Source organism: Coccinella septempunctata, chromosome 9 (assembly GCF_907165205.1).
Source record: "Coccinella septempunctata chromosome 9, icCocSept1.1, whole genome shotgun sequence".
Classification (NCBI taxonomy): Eukaryota; Metazoa; Arthropoda; class Insecta; order Coleoptera; family Coccinellidae; genus Coccinella; species Coccinella septempunctata.
Window position 1 is genome coordinate 7,534,172 of NC_058197.1, and position 25,385 is coordinate 7,559,556.

The 25,385-nt window shown below is 35.1% G+C and overlaps 1 protein-coding gene across 5 annotated transcripts in view; it reads left to right on the forward strand.

Annotated features, from left to right (window-relative positions):
• The window catches only part of LOC123320681 (fatty acyl-CoA reductase wat-like), a 58,826-nt gene that overhangs the window by 11,304 nt on the left and 22,137 nt on the right, over positions 1-25,385 (forward strand). For 3 of the 5 annotated variants that reach the window (XM_044908065.1, XM_044908063.1, XM_044908064.1), the window contains exons 2-4: positions 11,110-11,294; positions 17,792-17,971; positions 24,334-24,456. In XM_044908065.1, coding sequence (XP_044764000.1) covers positions 11,136-11,294; positions 17,792-17,971; positions 24,334-24,456 — 462 coding nt within the window. In that variant the 5' untranslated portion in view covers positions 11,110-11,135. Of the gene's footprint in view, positions 1-10,854; positions 10,986-11,005; positions 11,018-11,109; positions 11,295-17,791; positions 17,972-24,333; positions 24,457-25,385 lie in introns of those variants that run through there. The other 2 variants (XM_044908067.1, XM_044908068.1) reach the window with 2 other exon arrangements.

The following is a 25,385-nucleotide window of genomic DNA, read 5'->3' on the forward strand; positions in this document are numbered from 1 at the left end:
TTGCGAGAAGAAGGGTGGACATACACAAGTATTGCAGAAAGGTTTGGAGTTTCCCATACAAGTGTGTCCAGAATGTTGCAGCGATTCAGGGAGACAGGTATGAATGTCCGAAGACCAGGACAGGGTAGACCACGGGTAACAACTATCATTCAAGAACGTTACTTGAGAGTTTCTTCGTTGGGACAACGGTTTGCAACCGCTCGCCTCCTTCAAATTCAGCTTGAGCAAACTCATTAGGCGCAAATTAGCACTCAGACAATAAGAAATCGCCTCAGAGAATATGATTTGAGGCCTCGTGTCGCGGCAAGAGGCCCAGCTCTTACCCCAGCCCATCGAAGGGCGTGTTTGGATTTTGCGAGAGAGCATATCCATTGGGAAGAGGCCGATTGGGAAAGAGTTCTCTTCACAGATGAGTCTAGATTCTGCCTCTAGCATTGTGATCGACGTTCCCTTGTATACAGACGTCCACATGAAAGATATGCTCAGTGCAATTTCCTGAATACTACTGGTTTCGGGGGAGGATCGATTATGGTATGGGGTGGAATATCTTTGACTGCTCGCACAGACCTAGTGGTCGTTGATAATGGAGCTATGAATGCTGATAAGTATATAAGGAACATTCTTGAAGAGCATGTAGTGCCATTTGCCCCCATACATTGGTGAAAATTTCATTTTTATGGACGATAATGCCAGACCCCATCGTGCGCGCATCGTTCAGGAGTACCTTGAAGAGGTTGGAGTCTCTCGAATGGAATGGCCAGCAAGAAGTCCAGATCTCAATCCAATTGAGCAGGTTTGGGACAACCTCAATAGAAGGCTGAGAAGTTCAGAAAATCATTCCAGCTACTCTTAATGACTTAGGAATCCAACTCGGAGAAATCTGGGAAGGATTAGATGAGAACATTTTAAGATCACTCATTTTGAGTATGAACCGTCGTTGCCCAGCTGTAATTAAAGCAAGGGGTGGAAATACCAAGTATTAAATCACTTATCAGCATTTTAGTATTTTGAAAATTGTTCATTTCTCTTCTTTCACATAAGATTCGGTGGAATCCTGAATTTTTCTTCCATTTAATGTGTCTTGTTTTGTTCAAAACCTTCCCGAGAGAACATAAAAATAAGTTATAAAGTCACTTTAGAGTAAACTTTCATTAAAATCGAGATTTTCAGAATGTGCGTTAATTTTTTTGCGCAGGGTATTTTCAAAATATGTATCGCAAAATAATCCCTGCAACCTGGAAAGTGTAGAATGGAGGTTGCAATTTACTCAACAGTTGAATTGAGCTTTGTGCCTTTGTTCTTGATCCACTTGGTCTAAGCACTCTTATTCCATTCACTTTGCACAATGAACACCCTCCAATGAAATATATTATGACGTAAATCGACAGTACTAATATAAAAACAGAATAACAGAAAACAGAAACAATAAAATAAAATCACATGCCCGTCTATTTCCATACCGCAACAATTCGTTTTCGATGCGCGCGCTTTCTATTCACATTGTAATGCTGAGTAGTCACAATATTCCCGAGTGAATAGAATGCGCGGGAGCTCGGGCATTGAAGAGGCGGTGCGGTGGGGAAATAGGCAACGGTTCGTGAAGTTTTGAAACCGTATATTTCTATTATTTGGAATCGGTTTTCCCGATTTCAGTGATTTCCTTATTTAGATAATGTAACTAACAATGAATTGCCCTTTTTGCCCTGGGGTTAATCCGGCCCTGAGTGTTATGTCTCAATTTCGAGCTGAAATGGTTCAGTCGATTTATATGTGTTACGGGCAATGTAATTATTTAGGTCAGTATTAATAATGCTTGGTTATTATGAATAATGACCATTAAAATCGGGCAATTTGATAAATTTGAATTACTTTACAATAATTTCTCACATTGCCCGGTCATTATAAATACCGCTATTATTTCTTTGGGCACTTTGATTAATTGACACCAAAGGGACAACCTATGTGAAAAGAATGGCGAAGATATTCCACAGATAGAGATTTAACTAAGAGAATGTGCAAGATTGTCATTCAAGATAGGCTATAGTCGATGTGGCTGTAAAGGTAGCTGTAAATCCGACGAGCGCAAGTGTCGTAAAGAAAAAAAGCTATGTAACTCGAAATGTCACCAAAGTGGAAGCTGCTCTAATGAATAGAGCCTCTATTGGCCTGTATTGCTACGTATTGACATTTTGTGTGAATATAAATTTGAAAGTACGTACATATCTAATACTTTAGTTTTATTTGGACTCACGTTTTGTTTGTACTTATTTCATCCCACCGGTTTGTTTGTCAGCATGTGAAATTTTATTTGTTATGTTTTGATTGTTACTTTGTCAGTCAGGTATGCAAATATTTGTTATTTTTTATAATAAATATGAATAATATATAATTTTCAAATTGCCCACCTGATTTTTAGCATTATACATAATAACCGGGCAATGTAATATTTGCAACATAATTTATCATTTTGTCATATCCTTTTGGGCACTTTTTAAATTGCCCGGGCATTATAAACAATGCCCAATTATTTACATTGCCCGTAACATATGCACTACAACGACGGCATTGTAGAGCCGTCATTGTTAGAGCGGTGTGTAAAACCAGCTATACGTGAAGAATTTCAATGAATAAACAAAATTAATAAAAACGACAATGGACTTGTGTCCATTAAAAAAATATAAATTTTGAATCCTCATATAAATTTATCAACGAATCGAAAACTTGCTCGTTGAAAAAAAAAGTTCAAACAGTCTGGAGCGGAATTCAGAAAAAATGCGCAGATATGAATAGATAAAATTGAAAACTCTTCGGAACTCGAGAAGATTGTCTAGAACTTGCAGGTTTGCTCGAGTATATAGCATGATTTGAGATATTTGAACTTCTCCAAGAAAAAAGTGATTTTGACAGTACCTACTTCTAAAAAAAGTTCTAGATTGAAAAAGAAAATATTCGAACTCAAAAATTGCATTGAACCTATTGAGACTGCCGATATAATGTGATCGATTGCAGTTATATATTGAAATTACACATTCGAATTTTGAAGGAAATTAATGGAAATGTTTCGTTGATTTGATCGCGAGAGCAAAACAGTTGGCCAAAAATCCTAACAGTATATGGTCTTTATGAATACAAAACCTCCTGTCATTGTACACAGACCATTGTCTTTATACAATGCTCCTGTTGTTCCTACGCAAAAACTCGGGTGGTCCGTTATATCTACGCTAAACATTTCCTCACGATATATAAAAGAGGTGCCTTCTAAATGGGCATGAAATATTACAACGCCTTGCCGAAGAAATATCACGACATCATAACTATAAAATTATTCAAGAAGAAAATACATATTCAGTTATTTAAAGTGAAACCCTACTCACTGTGTGAACTCAACTGACTCAACATTAATCATCATGAACATCAATTTCCTCTTTTCACTTGCTCGTTTTTTATTTTACCTTATACAGGGTCTTTCACGAGGAAACTCACCCATATTTATACGGGAAACTACTGAACGTATTTTCATGAAATTCAGCACTTATAAGTATTTCACGATGCTGATGAAATCTAAAATATTTTCAAGGCATGAGCACCTCCGGTTTTTCCGGAAATGACGTCAACTTCCGTTTTTCAAATTAGAACACCATTTTTTCATTGCAGAAATAGATTCCTTAGAAAATTTCAAGTTATTTTGATGTAACATTTTTCAGTTTTGGTTGGAAAATTCTCTCTGAGCGGGATAATTCGAAAAAAAAATCGAAAATAGAGCTCCGCTGAAACAAGAATAACTTCGAGGTTTTTGGAGGGAAAATTTTCATTTTTGGGATTTTTCAAGATGTAAGATTGATGTATCCACTTTAAAAATCGAAATCGCGATTCATGATACAGGGGGTGAAAAAATCGCTTTCAAAGTTAGGGATGACAAAATCGTGAAAAATCAATTGTTTCAAATTAGAACCCCATTTTTTATGGCAGATATTGAATCTACGTTAAAAAATAATGTGAGTGTATGCATCACACCCTTGCCCTAAAATGGATATTTTCTGAGTTATTCACAAAAAACTGTTTTTCGTCTTGAATTTTCAGCTATTTCTTTTCCCTTCACGCCAAAAAGATGAAATTTTCAGGAACTGTTATTTGAACCATGCTGTAGATTTTTCACCCCTTCCTGAAACCGACTTCAAGTTACTATTAGGAGAACCATGGCAAACTCTCGCAGTTATAACTAGAGAAGATGCTCAAAGTTTTGACCGGTTATTTCTAGACATTTATTTATACGTCTCACGAATGCTTCGTGCGTTGGTCTTTTTATTTCATCGGGAGGAAGAGATCTACAAAAGTGTTTAAAAACCAAATTGAGTTTCAAAACTATGAATCTAAAAATCTAAACAAACCTGAACGCATTTCTGACTCGTTCTATGCAGTCCTCTTTATCAGTCAGGGGAGTTGAGTAGACAATATTTTTTATCCTACCCCAAACATAATAGTCTAAAAGAGTTAAATCCGGAGAACGTGGTGGCCAAAGATGTGAACCATTGTTCGCCAACCATCGATCTTCAAATAGCCTGTAGAGGATATTTTACACATTGAGTGAATTGTGTGGAAAATTTCACCTTTTTGGCGTGAAGGGAAAAGAAATAGCTGCGAAAATTCAAGACGAAAAACAGTTTTTTGTGAATAACTCAGAAAATATCCACTTTAGGGCAAGGGTGTGATGCATACACTCACATTATTTTTTAACGTAGATTCAATATCTGTCATAAAAAAATGGGGTTCTAATTTGAAAAAATTGATTTTTCACGATTTTGTCATCCCTAACTTTGAAAGCGATTTTTTCACCCCCTGTATCATGAATCGCGATTTCGATTTTTGAAGTGGATACATCAATCTTACATCTTGAAAAATCCCAAAAATGAAAATTTTCCATCCAAAAACCTCGAAGTTATTCTTGTTTCAGCGGAGCTCTATTTTCGATTTTTTTTTCGAATTTTCCCGCTCAGAGAGAATTTTCCAACCAAAACTGAAAAATGTTACATCAAAATATCTTGAAATTTTCTAAGAAATCTATTTCTGCAATAAAAAAATGGTGTTCTAATTTGAAAAACGGAAGTTGACGTCATTTCCGGAAAAACCGGAGGTGCTTATGCCTTGAAATTATTTTAGATTTCATCAGCATCCTGAAACCTGAAATACTTATAAGTGCTGAATTTCATGAAAATACGTTCAGTAGTTTCCCGTATAAATATGGGTGAGGTTCCTCGTTAAAGACCCTGTATAATTATTATGAAAATGAATAAATGAATGATATTACTATTACTATTAATATTAATTTCTGCTTTTCCTTGAACTATCAGGGGTCTGTTGAGAAGGACGAATACCTATAAAAAAAATTACAGGTGATGACTCAGAACTGATATCTACGGGGATGTATTGATATTTAGTTAGCCTAGACCAGTTTAATGCGTAAAAAAATATTGCGTTACCATAGCAACGAACAATAATTCATTAGAAGTGTCAGTGTGAAGTCTGAGGTCAAAAAAGTAAACCAGAGTTACGCAATAAATTAAAAGAAAGAAGATGTCCACCGAAATTGTGAAAATTGAAAAATTGGAAGATCGAGCCACCATCAAGTACCTATATTTAAAAGGGTTAAGGGTAAGCAGATTTACGAAGATATTCTTAATACCCCCAATGTCCTTCGTATGCGACCGTGAAAAATTGAGCTGCAAGCTTCAAAAGAGGTACATTTTTCATTGAAGATGATGACCGATCGGGAAGGCCAGATTCTGTGTCAGTCCCCGAAAATATCGATGAAGTTTATGACATGATTTTGTCAGACCGTCGGAAAACGGATATCTGAAGCAAGGAATATTTCATACGAACGCGTTCATCACAATATAGTTCACGTAAATTTGGACATGAGAAAAATTGCTGCAAAATGTTTGAATGTTGACCGAAAGCGTGAAAATGTAGATGCATCGCGTTCGATCTGTGCTCGATTTGAAAACGATGTAGACTTCTTGAACCGAATTGTTACTATGGATGAGACTTGGGTACATTTCTACCATCCAGAAACAAAGCAACAATCGATGGAATGGCGATACTCTGGTTCTCCAAGAAATAAGAAGTTTCGTGTCCAAATATATGCTGGAAAAGTTCTTGCTTCAGTTGTTTGGAATTGCCATGGACTGCCATGGAGTAATGATTGATTTTTTGGTCAAGGGTAGAACAATAACCGGAGATTACTATTCGACATTACTGACCAATCTACGGGGAAATTGAAGAGAAAAAACGCGGAAACCTCGTGATTTAGGGTTTTAATTACTAGAACACCCCCTTTATTCACCAGATTTGGTTCCATCCCAATATCATCTCTTTACTCAACAGAAAAAAGTTTAAGAGGTCGTACATTTTCTTCCACCGAGGAGGTAATAAAAGCTGTGGAGGTCTGGTTTGCAGAGCAAGAAACAACTTTTTTTTTGAAAGGTCTAGAGACGTTGCAGGTTCGGTGTAATAAATGTATCCAATAAAGAGGACAATATGTTGAGTAATAAAATATTTTGACATTGAAATTTTCTTTGGTTCTCTAGTAGGCTAAGAATTTTTCAATATATCCTTGTACACTTGTTCCATCTCGACACAATTGCTAGCTCTAAAAATCATATTATTTATTGCCCTTATCATATCGGGATTTTGTTCAACTTCTGAGGAGGCTTTTTCAATCCTCTATTTCAAATGCTACCGTGACATTGAAATTTTGTTTGGTTCTATAGTAGGCTAAGAATTTTTCAATATACCCTCGTATACTAGAAATTTGGAAAATTTATTAATTGGCCTGTTGTTTCATAGCTGCTTATAAGACAACTTTCAACAAATAAAAAATTCAAAATTTTATTTCCACGAGGGTTTATTGGAGAAAACGAGTGGCTTGAAATCACTGAATATACAGGGTGTATTTGAAGGTGAGGCTTTTTTTTCAACAGAAGGTGAAACTGGTCAAAATGAAGCGTTTCACCAAAAATCACCTATACAAAACTTTCAAAATGACAAAGTTGAAAAAAAAATTGAAAATGATTACATTGATTACTGAAATAGATCCTAGTACGACCCTAGACCGTTCGTTAGCTGAATTATCGCAAAGCAATGGAAAAAGCTTATCGATTCGACCATGTGGATTCGTTCACGATATTGGCTCGTTCGATATTTACGTGGTAATGAATGTGGAAACATACGATTGCCGAATTCTCATATTTTTCAGCAACTTACACGATTTTATGAAATGGCTCATTTCGATACCAACTGCCAGAAGAGACTTAGGACACAAGTGTGAAAAATAGAACAATACTTCAAAATCTCACCAATAAAATTCGTCTAAATTATTCACGAATTTTTATACAATGGGCATCACAATCTTCTTTTTCGAACATTCCAGCAATCATGGTAAAAATGGGATGAAATGGGAAAACATCATAGCACTTTTCAACAAAACTAACATGAGCACTTTTAAGAAACTGCCTCGATATTCTAATTTTTTTTTCACCCTAAATTGCACGTTACAATAGATAGATAGATAGATAGATAGATAGATAGATATTTATTAATCCTTTGAGACATAACATTTATGTATAGGACAAATCAAAAATAATACATATATAATATTTGTACATAACAAGCTTATTCATTAAGTCGACATTTTTCGAAGATATAACTGTAATATTCCTGGACATTATAAAAACACTGTTTTAATAACAAATCTTTAACTAACATTTTGAATTCATTTTTTGAAAGACCTTTTATGTAACGAGGAAGATGATTGAAAAGTTTGATACTTTCATAAAATGGAGACATTTCAAATTTTGCAGTTTTATGAATGGGGAAATATAACTGATCCTTATTTCTCGTATTATGAGAATGGAAACTTGAGAGTTTTATAATACTGTCCTCATTTTCTTTCACATACATAAGACACCTGAAAATGAACAAAGAGGCAACAGTAAAAATACCATTTTCCTTGAAGATGAGCCTGCAAGAGGAACGCGGATGACAGTTGAAGATCAATAGGAGTATTCGTTTCTGAATAACAAAAACTCTATTCACCTCGGAAGAGTTACCCCAAAGTAGTATATTATATGTCAAGTGACTGTACACTAAGCTATAGTAGATGTTAATCATATATGTTAATGGAAGGGCACTCCTCACTCTCTACTCAATGCAAAATAGGAATTATTGAGCTTTTTGCAAACGGCATCAATATGCATATGCCATTTCAAGTATCTATCAATGTGAATACCTAGAAACTTAGTGTGGCTCTTAGCGGTGATAACTGTATCCAGATAACGAACAACAAATCTGTCATTCTCATCACTAGACAAACTAAAATGAATGCATTCTGTTTTATTAACGTTCATTTTAATCCGGTTCATAAGACACCATTCACCGAAACTTTGCACAAGTAACTCACACAAGCTTTGCAGCTCCTCCAATGTATCTGCAGTAGTAGCTATGGAGGAATCAATCACCGACACGAACAGACGCGACTCTACACTCAAGATAATTCCGAATCCAGTCTAGAAAGACACCTCTGAATCCCAAGTTATAGAGTTTGTCTAAAATAAACTGGTGCGAGAGACTATCAAATGCTCGTGACAAGTCAAAAAACAACGCAGCTACATATGAGCCATTATCTAGATGTTCGAAGACAAATTCAAAAAAATTTAACGTCCCAGTTTGGGTTGAACGACCCGACCTAAAGCCATGCTGAGCATCGTCGAGTATTCCAAACCTGTCAAGATAATGCATCATTCTACTGTATACTATTCTCTCGAATACCTTAGAAAAGGTGCTCAGGATAGCAATAGGTCTGTAATTCGAAACAAGATCCATATCATCCTTTTTGAAGACTGGAACAACAGCGGCCCTTTTTAAGAAGACGGGGAAACATACCAGTGGTCACTGACATGTTAATAATATGAGCGAAGTGCGTGCTTATCTCACCAATTATTAATTTCAATAGTCGCGAGGAAACAAAATCAGCTCCAGAACTCCTATTTTTAAGTGATTTACTAACATCAACCACGTAATATAGATGAAGTGGTGCAGGAGGGGCTTAATGAGCCCTTATATTAACTATTGAGGGATGTCTCAGCAACCGTGGTGAAATAGTCTACGAAGATCTCTGCAACAACTTTGGGATCCCTTTGTGGAACGCCATCAACAATGAGCGAAATGGATTTAGGACCAGTTTTTCTCCCAGTCATAGTGTTCACAATATCCCAAACAGTTTTATTCTTATTATCAGATGCTTCAATTATTTTCTTTAGAAATTTACATTTTGTATTTTTGATCAGGGATTGATAAGAAGATTTTGCTGCCTTATATTGATTATGAGTGAACCGATTATTTAAATTTTTATGCAGCCAATCGAGATTGTTCAAGTTACGTTAAGCAGCGATTATATCAGGTGTCAACCAATTTTAGTCATGATGACAATGACCAGTGCATTTTATAAGTGGACAACAATCCTGAAAAATTTCACGAATGATATTAAAAAATGATTCAAAACATCCATCTACATGTTGAAAGTTGTAAATATCCTCAAAGTTACAGTGTGAAATGCCATAAACAAAATCATCAAGATTACGTCGACTAAGATTTCGGACAAATTTAGGTACTTTTTGTGACTTAAAGTTACAATTGAGAGAGAGCTCAAGTGAGATAATTCGATGGTCACTAAAATGTGCTTCAAATACTTCAATATTGCAATTTATTGATTCAGCGTTAGTCGAAATGTAGTCAACTTTAGAAATGGAAGTATGACCTGTGATGTCTGTAAAAACTCTAGTAGGTTCATTTGACAATACTTTCAAATTGAAGCTTTCCAGTAAGTCTGATAGCAACAAACGATTTTTACATCTTACTTTTAAGAAATCAATATTCAAGTCACCACAGAGAAATACTAGGTCAACTGAATCATAACAATGGTTGATAGCTAGTGATATTCGGTCCAAAAAATTTTCTACATTACCAGAACAAGGTCGATAAATACTTATGATGCCCATGCGAATGTTACGAGTGATTACTATAGTCCCACAAATTTCACAAACCATTTCTTCCGAAAATCGGGACACGCACAAACTTTTCACCTCCAAGCCAGCGTTCACGTAAATCATTGAACCCCCATGCTCTCTTTCGGGTCGACAGTAGTATAGTCAGCTTGAATGTATCCAGGAATGGTCATTGTTTTCACATTATCCGAGCAGCACCAATGCTCGACAACACTTATAATTTCGGGACTCTTTTCTATTACAAGTAACTCGAGAATATCTAACTTATTTGAAATGCACTGGGCATTTACTTGATGTAACAGTTTGAAATTTTCCTGAGCCTCCTTCAAGATGTTCGCTGTGTTATTGTCCTCGACCGAAAAAATTGATGGACACTCGATTTGTTAGGCCAATTTGACCCATCTAGAGCTTTCATAATTATGATTCTCTCGAAAGTGACCTGATGCATCTATTCCGATGAACTTGGTACTGAACCATCCATTGTCCAGCCATATGTTTATGTTTTGCGATGCCGGATTCACCTTCCACGTACTTGAAATTCAATGAAATTTTGTCGAACTTCTAGGACTTGCATCTCAGCCATCTTGGATATTTTATATAGACAATTTTTTCAGTCAAAAAAAGCCTCACCTTTGAAAACACCCTGTATTTGTTTTTGACATTTAAAATCAATTGATCGTTAATATTGTTCGTTGATAAGGTAATTTTTATTGCTTGCTTGCGCCACCTTGCTTATTTAAGTTTCTCTCAGACACTTCTTAGCCCAGAAAACCTCGAAGTTTTTTCTCCTTCTCTCTACCTTCCATATACTTCTCCTCCTGCTCGGATCAGTTATTACAATTATTTATGTCCTCAACGCGTGAGTTACGCGATCGAAATCGCGGTTATGAAGCTCACGAAACGAATAAAGACGCTGATTGTACTTTGGTAACTTTCTTTATCGCGAAAGTTATACCTACGTATAATTGAAATTCCATTTTGTGTTTGAATATAATTGAGCGATAACAGCCACTTATGTTATTATACTTTTGTTTCTAATCTGTTTTTTCAGGTGGAATAGTTAGTAGATACCTAAGAATGCGGCCGAGCAAGAATTCCCTCAAAATGAACTATAAAAATTCACCTAGGCGTTACTACAAGCGAGTGAATGAGTTGAAAAGTGAAGAATCTCGGATTGATCTATCGTCATTCTTGAAACCGAACGATGTTGTTCACTGCAAAACTGAAGGCAGTGTGGTGAGTAATTTAAATTCCATAAAACTAGTTATGGTCTATTCTTTCCTGAGTTATGCATTTCTCGCTCATTTTTTAATGGAACTACTATCCCCTCTCTGATGATTCTACTATTCAATGTATATTACTTATATTTTCTTTTTTCTCATTCACAACAACTTTTCTCTGGTCATCATTTCGGTGTAGGCTAGAACTGCCAGAAGATTCTTCGATGACAAGAATTGCACAAAATTTCATAGATAAACACACAGGAGTACGAATAATACAGTAATTTTCACGAAGAGAGCTGGTATGAAATGAGCCATTTTGCGAAGTGGTCTTTTGTCGGGGTATTTGATATAATCAAGAATTTGACTTAGACCCGTTTGCACCAAACACACTTAGTGTTAAGTGTCCCTTAAAATGAACCCTTAACTTAAATTACGTTGCACCAGCTGTAAACTGTCTGCAGAACATTTTTGATGGATTTTGAAAATTGAATGAATTCATTACTCAATACCAGCCTTTTCTTCTGCCTTTATTGTAATGCCATCAGTCTTTTTTAATTTTCAATTTGGTGTCACAAATCATACTATAGTTAGCAACAAACTCTTTTCTTTTGTTGAGAAGTTAAGTGCCCTTTGTAGGTTACCACCACCTGCTTGGCAATCATTCACCGTATTCGTAGTAACAAGGACAATAAGGACATTTTCTTCACGTTCCTCTCCAACATTAATAAAACAAATTCACACAAGACCTTACAAAGAAAGTGTTGTACTTATATAAACTTATTAGGTACTTTTTATTTGACAATCCTTATCATTATCAATAATAATGCTAATTCAACAACAAAAAGTTGTTACTCTTTGATAATTATATAATAATTTACATGAAACTGACTGACAGGACAATTAAGTTATGCTAATGAAATGACAACGATCATCGGCAACCGGCCAACCAATGAAATGGCTTTATTGGACTAGGTAGAAATTGCACCAAAATAAAAAACAGAAATATTACTAGATATAAAAACTTAAGGGCCCCTTATTTAAGATTCTGTTAACTTTAAGCGACACTCAGTTAAGTACTCGTTTTAAGGGGTATTGGTGCAAACAGGCTTTAATCCTCTGTATTTAGACCCGTTTGCACCAAACGCACTTAGTGTTAAGTGTCCCTTAAAATGAACCCTTAACTTATATTACGTTGCACCAACTGTTAAGTGACAGTTAAATGGCTAAAGCTAGCCTTAAATTTAAGCGCTCCTGTAATGTCCACTTAGGTATTTAAGGGCGGGATTCTAACCTAAAATAATTTGTTGAACTCATAAACTGGCTGCAGAACTGCTGTGGTTTTTCTAATAACGTCGAGTACCTTTTATTTGACAATCCATTTCATTATCAATAATAATGCTTATTCAGCAACAAAAAGTTGTCATTCTTTGATAATAATATCCCTAATAGCACACAACGTCCTTGGGACGTCCAATTCATGTCCATTTAACGTCGGAACGTCCATGTACTTGATTTGTATGTCCTTTGGACGTCCGTTTCCGGACAGTTTTAGGACGTCCAAGATGGATATCCATTGTTAGTCCAATTTATGTACAATGTCCGTATCGGATATCCATTGGATGCCCGTGATGGACATAATACGGACCATATGACACATGTCCGAATCATGTAGTCCCAAAATGGTCCCTGATCGACTTAATACATGCAATGTCAAATATATGTCCTTACTGGATATCCATTAGTTGTCCGAGATGAACATAGTACGGACCATATAACTTGTACATATATATTACATGGTCCGTATAACGTCCATGACGGACACCTATTGGATATCCGGTAGGGACATCTTTTGAATGTCCATACCGGATATTCACTAGGAGTCCGTAATGGACGTAATATGGACTAAGTAACATGTATATATTACATGGTCCGTATAACGTCCATGACGGACACCTATTGGATATCCGGTAGGGACATCTTTTGAATGTCCATACCGGATATTCACTAGGAGCTGCACAGATTACTCTGTAATTTGTGACTAGGAGTCCGTAATGGACGTAATATGGACTAAGTAACATGTATATATTACATGGTCCGTATAACGTCCATGACGGACACCTATTGGATATCCGGTAGGGACATCTTTTGAATGTCCATACCGGATATTCACTAGGAGTCCGTAATATGGACCAAATAATACATACATGTATATCAATGAACACCAAAATTTAATATTATTTTTCACTAAACTCCATTTTTCCGCTTTGTAGTATATGAATCTCTTATGAATATTATAGTATGTATAACGTTATGATGAACGAAGACTAAATACTTGAGTAATTACTATTATAAAATAATCTATATTTGAGTTTCAAGACTTCAGTTTTTATTATATAGTATTTCTGTATTAATCGACTACTATTCCATAAATCAGTTAACAATATAATGAATATGTTCCTACAAGTAGGTACATCGTATGGTCTCTGTAGCTAGGACGGTTGCACCGAAGACTCAGTAATGCGGTGTCCCCACGTACTCGCGAGTTCGAATCCGGGCCAAGTGTAAAACTTTCTAGTAAGTATGGATGAAAATGAGAACAACACAGAAAAAATAATATCTGCATCTTAGTGTAAGACATTGGTTTCTAGGACATTGAAATATCTAATAGATAGGATAGCCAACGTCGTCGTAAATTTTTGTACCGTTGAGATTGCTAATGATGGTCCCAACGGGATATCCAATGTACGTCCGCGATGGACGTCCGAATTCTGTTCAAAGTTGTGACATTTGTACGTCCCTCGGATGTCCATAGAACGTCCATTGTACCAGAAATGGACGTCCCATGGATGTCCGTAATGTCCGAAGAGGACGTCCTATGGATGTCCATAGGACTACTTTGTGCTATTAGGGATAATAGTTTACTTGACAGTGACTGACAAGACAATAAAGTTAATGAAATGACAACGATCATCGGCAACTGGCCAACCAATGAAAAGGCTTCATTGGACTAGAATGAAGTTGCACCAAAATAAAAAACTGAAATATCACTAGATATCAAAACTAAAGGGTCCCTTACTTAAGATTCTGTTAAGCCGCAGTCGTGCAACTGGCAATAATATTAAGCGTCCATTAACTTTTAACTACCCTTTGTTAAATGCTCATTTTAAGGGGGATTGGTGCAAACGGGCCTTGAAGGACTAATTTATGCCTAACTTTATTTCACTGGAGTAAAATAGAGCTGAAACCTAGAAAAAGCTGGAACCCATTTTGAAACTTTAGGATTATCTTGAAAATGGGTATTCTGAGTTTGTTTTCCCCCTGGCGTTAGGCATAACTGTTGGTGGCCTAAAATCTTCGACATTTTCCGACTTTTACCAGATTTTTAGTTAACAGACCTAAACAACTCGTCCTATCGAAAATCTCAATATGAAACAAATTGAAGAGCATTTACAACGATCGAGTGTCCCAAATTTGCACAGTTATAGTACTCAATCAACGATCGAAAGAAAGCAATTTTTCACATATTGGATAAAATGTACCATTTTACGAAGGCGTAGAAGGCGTAATATTTTAAAAACATTTTTCCTTAAATTCCGAGTTCAAACTCGAAATTTTATTTAGTTCCGAACTTCTACAGGGTGTTCTACAACGACGTAGATTTGTTCCTGAATTACAGTTTGCTTTTCTACAAATATTCAAATTCATATAATACTAGAGGTTTCCACATTTATGATGAATGAATGATTATGTACACAGGGTGTAGGTACATTGTCATTTGAGTTTTCTTTTATGAGAGGTCATAACAATTATATGACAACCTTTTACAGACATGACATGAATGTTTTTTTAGGTATATTCCGGATATTTTATGAAAAAATTTTCTTGTCATACGTACTCGTGAGGCTATCTCAATGGACAAGAAATGAGGACACTCCGAGGTACACCCAGTGTGCTTTGATGTTTCTTACATGAAGGGGTCATTACAACGGTGAGAAAACCTCGTCATATAGGCCGCTCTATGACGAATTGGTTTTCCAAATATACTGATATATTCATGAGAGGATTCAGATTTTACAAAATAAACACGTTGTTCTTTAATAAATATTGCACTTGATGTATTTTATTGAAGAAAATTGTAATTAAGTACATGTTGTTGAATAATTATGAAATTATGGTCTTAGACAGGTAGAGGTCAGGTTGGGCACAACCTCCCCCTACCCCAGTACTGAAATAGTAACCATAAAATAACATTGAGCCTCCAGGCCCCCCTCCCCCAAAAAAACGGCTACACCAATATAAGGATTTTATGTATACGGAAGGTTCTTGGATATCTTGGTTTTTCTCATGAGGAAGTCGAAACTACAGAGTGAGAATCACATAAAGCTCGTTGGAAAACAGAATCCAAGAACCATGTGTACATAATATTCCTTATCGATTTCTATTATGTACCTGTACCTATGTACGTACATATGGAAAACTAGTTTTTATAAGAGATTCTGTATATTGAGAAAGCCGAAGCCGACATGGGACAGCCTGTATATTATTTTCATAATACATACATACATGACATGATTTCATGCAAGGAGAGTTAAATAATATCAAAGAACCTCCTGTATAAATAACAATCACATTCATCATAAATGTACGAACACACAATATCAATGAATTTCAGTATTCACTAAAACATAAACACATAGTATTACGGAAGCAAAACCTTCCATCAATCCCTCTGTATATATGGAGAAATAATCTATGTCGTCGTAGAACACCCTGTGCATATAGCCTGTATCGGTTTCGAAGTAAATAAAATTCCGACTTCAAATTCAGAATGTCTGTTTTTTAGCCTGAGCTGAAAAATAGCCTGACCTTTAAATACACCCAGTATATTTTGGTAAAAAATCATAAAATCTGTTTGTTATTGTGTTCATATAGTACGAGATCCCGCTGCAGAATTACTACGTTCATGACGAACACGGATGTTTTTGATATCAAATATCAAATTAAAGCTAATTTTTTTTCGAATAGGATGATGTATGGCTGCCTGTGAAAAAATGGCCGCAAGTTAGGTCTACCATCTGTTAAAATAGCGAGATATCTGAAATAAAGTGAAAGAGATGGCGCGCAACGCCACTTGTTAGATGAGGATGGTGGATGCCAGCCGACTTAACATTTACAAAATTATAATTACGTAATGAATATTATGAAAAAAACTTAAAGTATTAAGAGATTTATTTTATAATAAAAAATAATTTATTCATCAACTACAAATGTAATTAAATCTGAAGAATTTTTTTCGTGTTTCTTCAAAATCAGTCTCTTGAATCAAGTTATATTTTATATCAGTGTATTACATTTTCTAGTCCAAGTCCGATTCCTCGCTGCTTTCACAATCGCAGTTGTCACTATCGTCGTCGCAATCAGAGTTTTTTTCATCATCTGAAAATGTGTTAGCTCAATTACATAATACATTTTCTTCTTGTATCGGAGTTGAACTTCCCAGAAATCATGTTGGTTTCAGGGCACCATCCAGAAGAAGCCAACCATTTATTCTCCGCACTAAACTTCAAACAGTGGTACTTAGTAGCATTGAGCAATATCGAATTGACGAAAATCGTCCGTAGCACCTTTTGTTTTAATGACTTCCAAAACCATAAAATGTGAGTTGAAACAAACCCTTTGATTTTTTTAATGAATTTTTCATCATTCTCTTCAGCCGCATACATCTTGTTGAACATTATAAATCGTCCAGTGTCTTTGGAATGAACTTTGGTGAGACTTATCATCCCTTTAAAAAATTCTTCTTATGTTTCGATATTAATTTATTTGGACCTTATTCTTATTAGAATCTATTATATCCATTGCGCCCGAACTCTCAATATTTGTATAGCGCCCGACGAAGGGTGATTACATAAATAATATCAACAGCGTTGTGTACAACGAGCTCCAACAAGTGGTTATAATATACGAATAATTCAGATGCACTGTTGAGAACCCTAAGATTCCTTTCACACCACGGGTTTTTACCGTCGGGTTTTTACCGGAAAATAACCGAATGAAAAATTATTCATCGGGTTTTATCCGTACGGTGGGCACATCAAGCTCTCGAATCTCGTGGCGATAAGCGCCGCCGAAAATGCAATCTGGTTGTTTTCCAGTGCAAAACTAAACCGGAACATGTGTGAAAGATCCCATAATATCGGTAGATATAATTCGGAACATCGGGTAAGAACCCGATGGTGCGAAATTAGTGTAACTCTCTCTTACTTTATTTCGGATATCTCGCTATTTTAACAGATGGCAGACCTAACTTGCGGCTATTTTTTCACAGGCAGCCATACATCATCCTATTCGAAAAAAAATTAGCTTCAATTTGATATCAAAATCATCCGTGTACGTAATGAACGTAGTAATTCTGCAGTGGGATCTTAGACTAATAGTTCATAGCAAAAAGACACGCGGCAAAGGCATATGTTTTATAATACCTACTAAGATAACTTTTTCCATTTGCAGATAGCTGAATTTTTCAAGGGAAAATCTGTCTTCATAACAGGAGGAACTGGATTCTTAGGAAAACTAATAATTGAAAAATTAACGAGATCTTGCAAGGACATCGACAAAATTTACATCCTTATTCGCGAGAAGAAAAATAAGGACTTCATTCGCAGAACAGAAGAGCTGTTAAACGGCATGGTGAGTTTTCTGTATAATTCGCATCCTTTTGAAAACTGTTAATTAAGTATTCAAATTATTGTCATTATTTAGTCATGCTTTTCGTTACGAAGTAAAATTTCGATGCGACTGGAATTGATCCATGAATCATTTATGAATGGCTCGCAAATCAGTAAAATTTGTTGGAATTAGCTACTTTGTATTCCGTGGTATCCGCCTATGTCATACATAATATCTTACGACATATCATACAAATCAATTCAACAGCTTCAAAATGAAAATATATACTCCATTCACTTTTAATTTAGTACTCGGTTGGCAATGGAAATTTGACACATTGACGGTGTATAGTGTATAGTATGAAAATGTGGGATTATGACGCTTGTAAAAACATTTTTGGGTTTTAAATAATCGCTATGTTGTCCGTTCTACATAAAGTCTCAGTAATTACGTATTTTATCACAATGTCGAATCAATTATCAGGCCAACAAAATGAAAAAAAAAATTTGGTGCCGGAAATCTAACATCTGATTTTAGATGTTTTTAATGTGCTGATTCCAAAAATGCCACCAGATTTTTTCTATCAGCTCTAGTTTCTGAGATACACGTTACAGGTTAAATTGATTGGCGCCTCTTTATTGACAGTTCAAAACGTAGTTTAAAATGTGTTCTTTTACATAACGGTAACAAATATGGCTCAATTACTATTGGTCATTCTACTACCATGAAGGAAGAATATGAAACAATAGCATTAGTTTTGAGAAAAATTAAATATGAAGAACATCATTGGTCAATTTGTGTTGATTTAAAAATGATTAACTTCCTCCTTGGACAGCAGAGTGGTTATACAAAATATCCTTGTTTTTTGTGCCTTTGGGACAGCAAAGCTAAAAATGAGCACTGGGTTAACAAAAATTGGCCTTCAAGAGATGTCATGATTCAAGGAATACAAAACGTGATCAACGAACCTTTGGTTTCAAGAGAAAAAAATCTTATCTCCGCCCTTGCATATCAAGCTAGGCCTAATGAAGCAATTTGTGAAGGCTTTAAATCGAGATGGAAATTGTTATGGGTATTTGTCACGTAAATTTCCTGGCATTAGCACGGAAAAACTAAAAGCTGTTATATTTGATGGTCCTCAGATAAGGCAACTTGTTAAAGATCCACAATTCACCACATCAATGAACGAGACTGAATCTAACGCTTGGAGTCCATTTGTTCAAGTAGTACAAAATTTTCTTGGCAATCATAAAGCAGAGAATTGCGTAGAATTAGTGGAAACTATGCTTTCAAATTTTAATATTCTCGGCTGTAACATGAGTATAAAAGTTCACTACCTCCACAGCCACCTAGATCGTTTTCCAGAAAACTTAGGTGATTGTAGTGAAGAACAGGGGGAAAGATTCCATCAGGATATTAAAACTATGGAAGATCGTTATCAAGGACGATGGGATAGCCACATGATGGCGGACTACTGCTGGAGCCTTCAGCGAGACTGCCCTAGTAAACTCCATTCTAGAAAATCGTATAAAAGAAAATTTTTATGTTATTAGTGACTAATGTAATTATGTAATTTTTTTGTAATAAATACTTAAATTCATGTGTCTTTGTTTTTTTTAACTGTCAATAGTAATATTATATATTATAACAGTTATAAAGTAAATTATATACACAATTTTTTTAAAAAATCTGTAAAACTAGATCTGATAGACAAAATCTGAGAACTTTTTTACATTCTCCATCCCAAAAATTACTCAGGAACAGTTAAAAAATCGCAGGCACCAAAATGTGTGTTGGCCTGGAATTATCAATATGAAGTCGAAAATATGTGACTTACCTACATAATTGACGTTTATACAAACTCATTGAAGGCAAATCTAGTTATTCGCGTGGAAAATACAAGAGATCAGTTTTTGAATATATATATTTTTGAATGGCCCCAACTTATTGCTGGAACTCTTAGTAGAACTCTATAACCGATGCCAAGACAGAGAAAACTACCTAGCGACTTCAAGAAGGGGTATATCAGCAGCATCTGCAAGAAAGCTGATAGATAGCAATGTTCTAAATATAGAGGTATAACTGTCTTGAGCAGTATCGGTCGATTATATGGCAAAGTAGGTACTAAAATTCCGTCTTGAGAAAGACTTTGTAGATGTCGAGGAACAAAGTGGTTTTAGGGCAGGTCGCTCATGTATCGACAACATCTTCAGTATCAGACAACTAACAGATAAACGACTTGCATTCAATTTGGACTTCGAGACTTACCTTGTATTTATAGATCTATACAAAGCGTATGATAGCATACTATTGTCGAAACTGTGGATAGCTATGGAGAGACAAGGTGTAAGTCCATACCTAATTAAAGCTGTAAAGGATATTTATAGCGATAACACGGGTCAAGCAAAACAGGGAAAATATCTATCTGAAGAATTCCCCGTTAACAAAGGTCTCCGACAGGGATGTCGCATGGCACCCACTTTCTTTAAAATATACCTCAATGAAGAGCTGCAAGTTTGGCGTAGGCATAGACATAGAGACATGGACTGTGCCTTCCCTTTCTATCTATGCATGAAATACGGTCAAAAAGAGACAGTGACAGAGAGAAACACACGTCGGGCATGCAGTTGTCTTTTTCTAGAATTTTTATTGGTCCACACTCACCTCTGTGTGAACAAAAAAGAGACAGGTAAATGGCCGACGATCATTTCTCTCTTTTTATAAAAAAGACAATTTCATGCTGACATTGCTCAGTCCATGTCTCTATGTCTCTATTTGAAAAATTTATTTCCAATCCTTGTATAACTGAAAGTGCTCACGCTTCAAGAATATTTTAGCTCAGTAGATAATGTCGAACAATATTATAATCCCAATTTTCAGATTTCAAGTAGGTCCAGTTCTCCAGAAACGTCTAATAGGCCCTCGAACTTGGTACACCCTGTATATATAAATATATATTTTTGCGATGGAAGAAAATTGAATTATTGACACTAGCTCGAGGAGGTTTAATGTTGGTTATCTTCAGTTATTGAATTCAAAGAAATCAACCCGAAGATGAAATGCATCTGATGTAGTGGTAGGAAATGGGTATCTCTCGAAAAAATTAACGGATAATTACAAGAATATTGAATTCTTCAACAGAAACTCATCTTACATCAATTTGATTGAAAATAATTAAAGGCAAGTTTCAAGGACAACTGGCTCGTATTTATGGCTGTTCAGTTTTAATACTTTGATATAATACTGATAATAAAATATTTATTGATCCGTTAAGACATTGACAATGTATAGGACAAGTCAAATGAGAAATAGAAAAATTAATTTTCTGGAACTTATTCTACGACGACATTCATCGAAAATCCTGTAGTAACTTTTCGCATTCGTTCACCGTAAAATAAAATTCTTAAATGCCAATACATTTTTGGGTCTCCCAATGGAAGAAAATTCTTTGTCATCCCCTTCACTCACAATTTTTCTGATTGTGGAAACATTCAGCTAAAATATAAGTTGTTTAGATTCAGATGATTTTATAAATTCACTTTATTTGAGAACTTGAACTTGAGAATATGTTCGCAACCGTCTAATATATTGTAAATTTTAGAATATCAGGGTTACCTATACTTCATTCAACTTTATTTTAGCAGTCGGTTGGCCATGGAAATTTGACACATTTCACTCTGTATAGTACGAAAATGTGGGGTTATGAAGCTTGTCAAAACATTTTTGGGTTTTAAATCAACGCTATGTTGCCCGTTCTACGTAAAAGTTTCTGTTATTACGTATTTTATCACAACGTCGAATCTCTTCGGAAAATATCTGACGAACATAATTGAAGTTTATACAAACTGATTGAAGGCATACCAAATCCAGTTATTTGCATGGAAAATACAAGAGATCAGTATAATATCATAATATGCACTAGCTTGAGGAGAGTTAATGTTCGCTATCTTCTTTATCTTACATCATTTGTAGATTTCAAAAATATTAACCCAAAGATGAAATCTACTCTGTAATCTGTGGATGAAATGCATATGATGCAGTGGTTGGCAATGGGTATCTCCCGAAGGAATTAACAGATAATTACAAGAATGTTAAATTTTTCAACAAAAATCATCTTGCATCAATATAAGTAAAAGGAATTGAAGGAAGTTTCAAGTTAAGATGCAACTTCACCGTTGAACACAAATTTCACATGAATAAACAGTAACAGGGCAACTTGCGCGTATTTGTGGCTATTCATCTTAATACATTGATGTAATTATAATAATTAGGTATTTATTAGTACCTTAAGACATTTACATTGTATAGGACAAGTCAAATGAAAAACAGAAAAATCCATTTTAGGGAACTCATTCTCCGATGACATTTATCGAAAATCCTGTAGTAAACTTTTCGCATTAATTCACTCAAACATAAAATTCTCAAATGCCACCACTTTTTTGGGTCTCCCAATAAAAGGAAATTCTTTGTTACCCTCTTCATTCACAATCTTTCTTATTGTGGAAATATTCAGCTGAAATATAAGTCTTTTAGATTCAGATGAAACATTATATAAATTCTCTTACCTTGAATATGTTCGCTACCGTCTGACGTATTGTGGATTTTAGAATATCAGGGTATAACTGTTTAGATGAGCGGACCTGAATTCTAAATAGCACTTCCTGAAACCCTGCCTCTTTTTTCAATCACTTTCGGCATTTTCGAATTTTCGTAATAAAAATTGATATTAGTTGTGGCAACGGCGTTATGACATTAACGACATTTCATGAGTACCAACCTAACTTCGTTCTAGTTACAAAAACTTGAGAAAATTATTTCATGGCCAACCGACTGCTAAAATAAATTTGAATGAAGTATAGGTACTATTTGAATGAGCGGAACTAAATTCTAAATAGCACTTCCTGTCGTCTCTCTTTTCCAATCACTTTCGGCATTTTTGTAATATTAATTGATATTAGTTGTGGAAACGGCGTTATGACATTAACAATATTTCATGGGTGCCAACCTTACCCCGTTCTAGTTACAAAAACTTGAGAAAATTATTTCATGGGCAACCGAGTACTAAAATAAAAGTGAATGGAGTATTTATATGAAACGGTTCGAACCAATTTATTTCCGAAAAGAGTCTGTTTCTGCTAGGAAAACATAGAACTATTAAACTGACATGTGTGAAGTGACATCGGTTTCGGATGGGAAATTAAAAATGTAGGTAATGTAATTATTCAGAAGGCCTTTTCAAAACCCCAATTGCTTTTTGCTAATAATTTCACTGATTATTTTTTATTCGTTTTTAAGAAAAACACAATTGAACAGCTCAGAGCATCGGAAGGGGATTTGAAGTAACGATTTATTCATTTATTTCGACGATAAAGCATAATTAAAAACAATCTAACATAAAAAGAATAAACTCGAATTAAATGTTCTACGTGGCCTCTAATGGCTTCTATGCCTTTTCTAATTATTTTAATAAAGGACTTTCGAACTTCGAAGAAAATATTATTCTCTCTCCTTATAAAGGTATATTTGGTCCTATCGCCATATTTTGGTCCAAACAATCTGCCCTTAGCCTATGTCCCAATAGTTATGAATCACCCTGTATAGGTCTCGGTATAGGTATTGCAGCTTCAACAGAACGAAAAGGAAGCCTTACCTAATTATTACTACTCGATCGTACATTGAAACGAAACCTCTGGGTTCGATATCATTTTGCCTGCGAAACCAGTTTTAAAAAGGAACATGAATGATTGCACTCAAAACACCATAGAAGAATCAGTGCAGCACTAGTTTTACCATTATAAAACACTATATTTTCTTACCTTTATAGGGTGGTGACAAATTCTATGTTCATCAATAATATCTTCCAACCTATACCTCACAGATTCCGTCAATGACAAAAATGTTCTGCCTTTGCAAGACCTACAACATGACGTCCTTCGAATTCTTATGTCTTTCTTTGTTCTAGATTTATAATGAAAAATCGGAAATCTATGATATCCTAAAATTGCTTAAATCTTTTTTTTTTACGGAATATTTCCATGAAATTTTGAAATCCTTCAATGTTATCGTCTTTTAATGAAATTAGACAATATTGCTCTTCGAATCGGCCTCCTAGATTTCAAGAGAGGTACGTCTTTCAACTTTTTTTACTAATGGAAGCCATATTGAATTTTTCCATTGGAAAATGAATGATAATATTGTATTCAACATTAGTTTATTCGAAGTGATGAAAATATGAAAATAATCCTCCCTATAATTTTGGGTGAGGTTGAGAAAGAATGACTTTGCAAATCTTGAAAATCAAGATTGATTTTTGTAACTCAATCAATAATCCTAATCAATAAATGAACAACTTCCAAGCTATTTACATGACATGTTTTTCTTAGGTTTTTTCCGAAGTTAAAAAAGTACAGCCAGACTTCCAGAGGAAAATTATACCGCTAAGGGGAGATATTTCACTTCCCAATCTTGGACTGAACGAGGCTGACCAAGAAACGATAAAGAATGAGGTAAATTGAATCGAAATATTAATAGATATTTGATTAAAAGCTCTGTGATGATTTAAGCGAAATTTTATAAATTCTAGATCGAAATAAGATATGCAAATTTATAAATGATTCATACCATATTAATTGGATTTGATGGTCAATGTTTGTACTAATTTATTATATTATACAGTTATATATAATCTTTGTTAAGTCAAAAAAAGTAGTTTTCAAAACACTGTCGTCTAGCCTGGCACCAAATAAACGAAGGAAAGAATACGCAACTAAGCAAGGTCGACGACATGAATCACATTGTCAACAATCGTTTACTATTTTCAATTATCGGTCTATATAAACTATGACACATTTCTGTATCAGCGAGACCGCAGTTAGCTAGTTCAATAAACGGATATCAGTGGAATTTCCCAATTCACGCCTACAACATAAAAATGTATTTCGGCAGTAACATGTACAGGGTGTCCGAGTTGAAGTGTCCCTATACCTTATTGTGGAAACTAAAGGAGCTAAAAGAAAAAGTTCATTACAAAACTTGTCTGTAATCGATTGAATTTTTATTTTTTATAACCCTCCTCAATACAGGGTGCTCCGTTTTATCCTTGTTGGTATCAACTTTCTTATTCAAATTGGAACACCCTGTATATTATTGCATTTTTCAATTCCTTGTCAAATTTCAAGGTATCTTTGGTATGACAACCATGGTCCTATATAGCACCGATTCTGAAATATTCCTAAAATTTTCACAGCTGATAGATGCTCACTAAAATAGCTGATACTAGTTTTCTAATGTATGTATCAAAACCAAATTTTGCCCAGCTCTTGTCAACATATTGGATTATACCCTACATCTCTTTTTTTAACAATCTGATATACAGGATCTTCAAAAATTAAAGTTGAAAATTCAAATAGAAGTTCAATCAAAACTTAATTTTTTC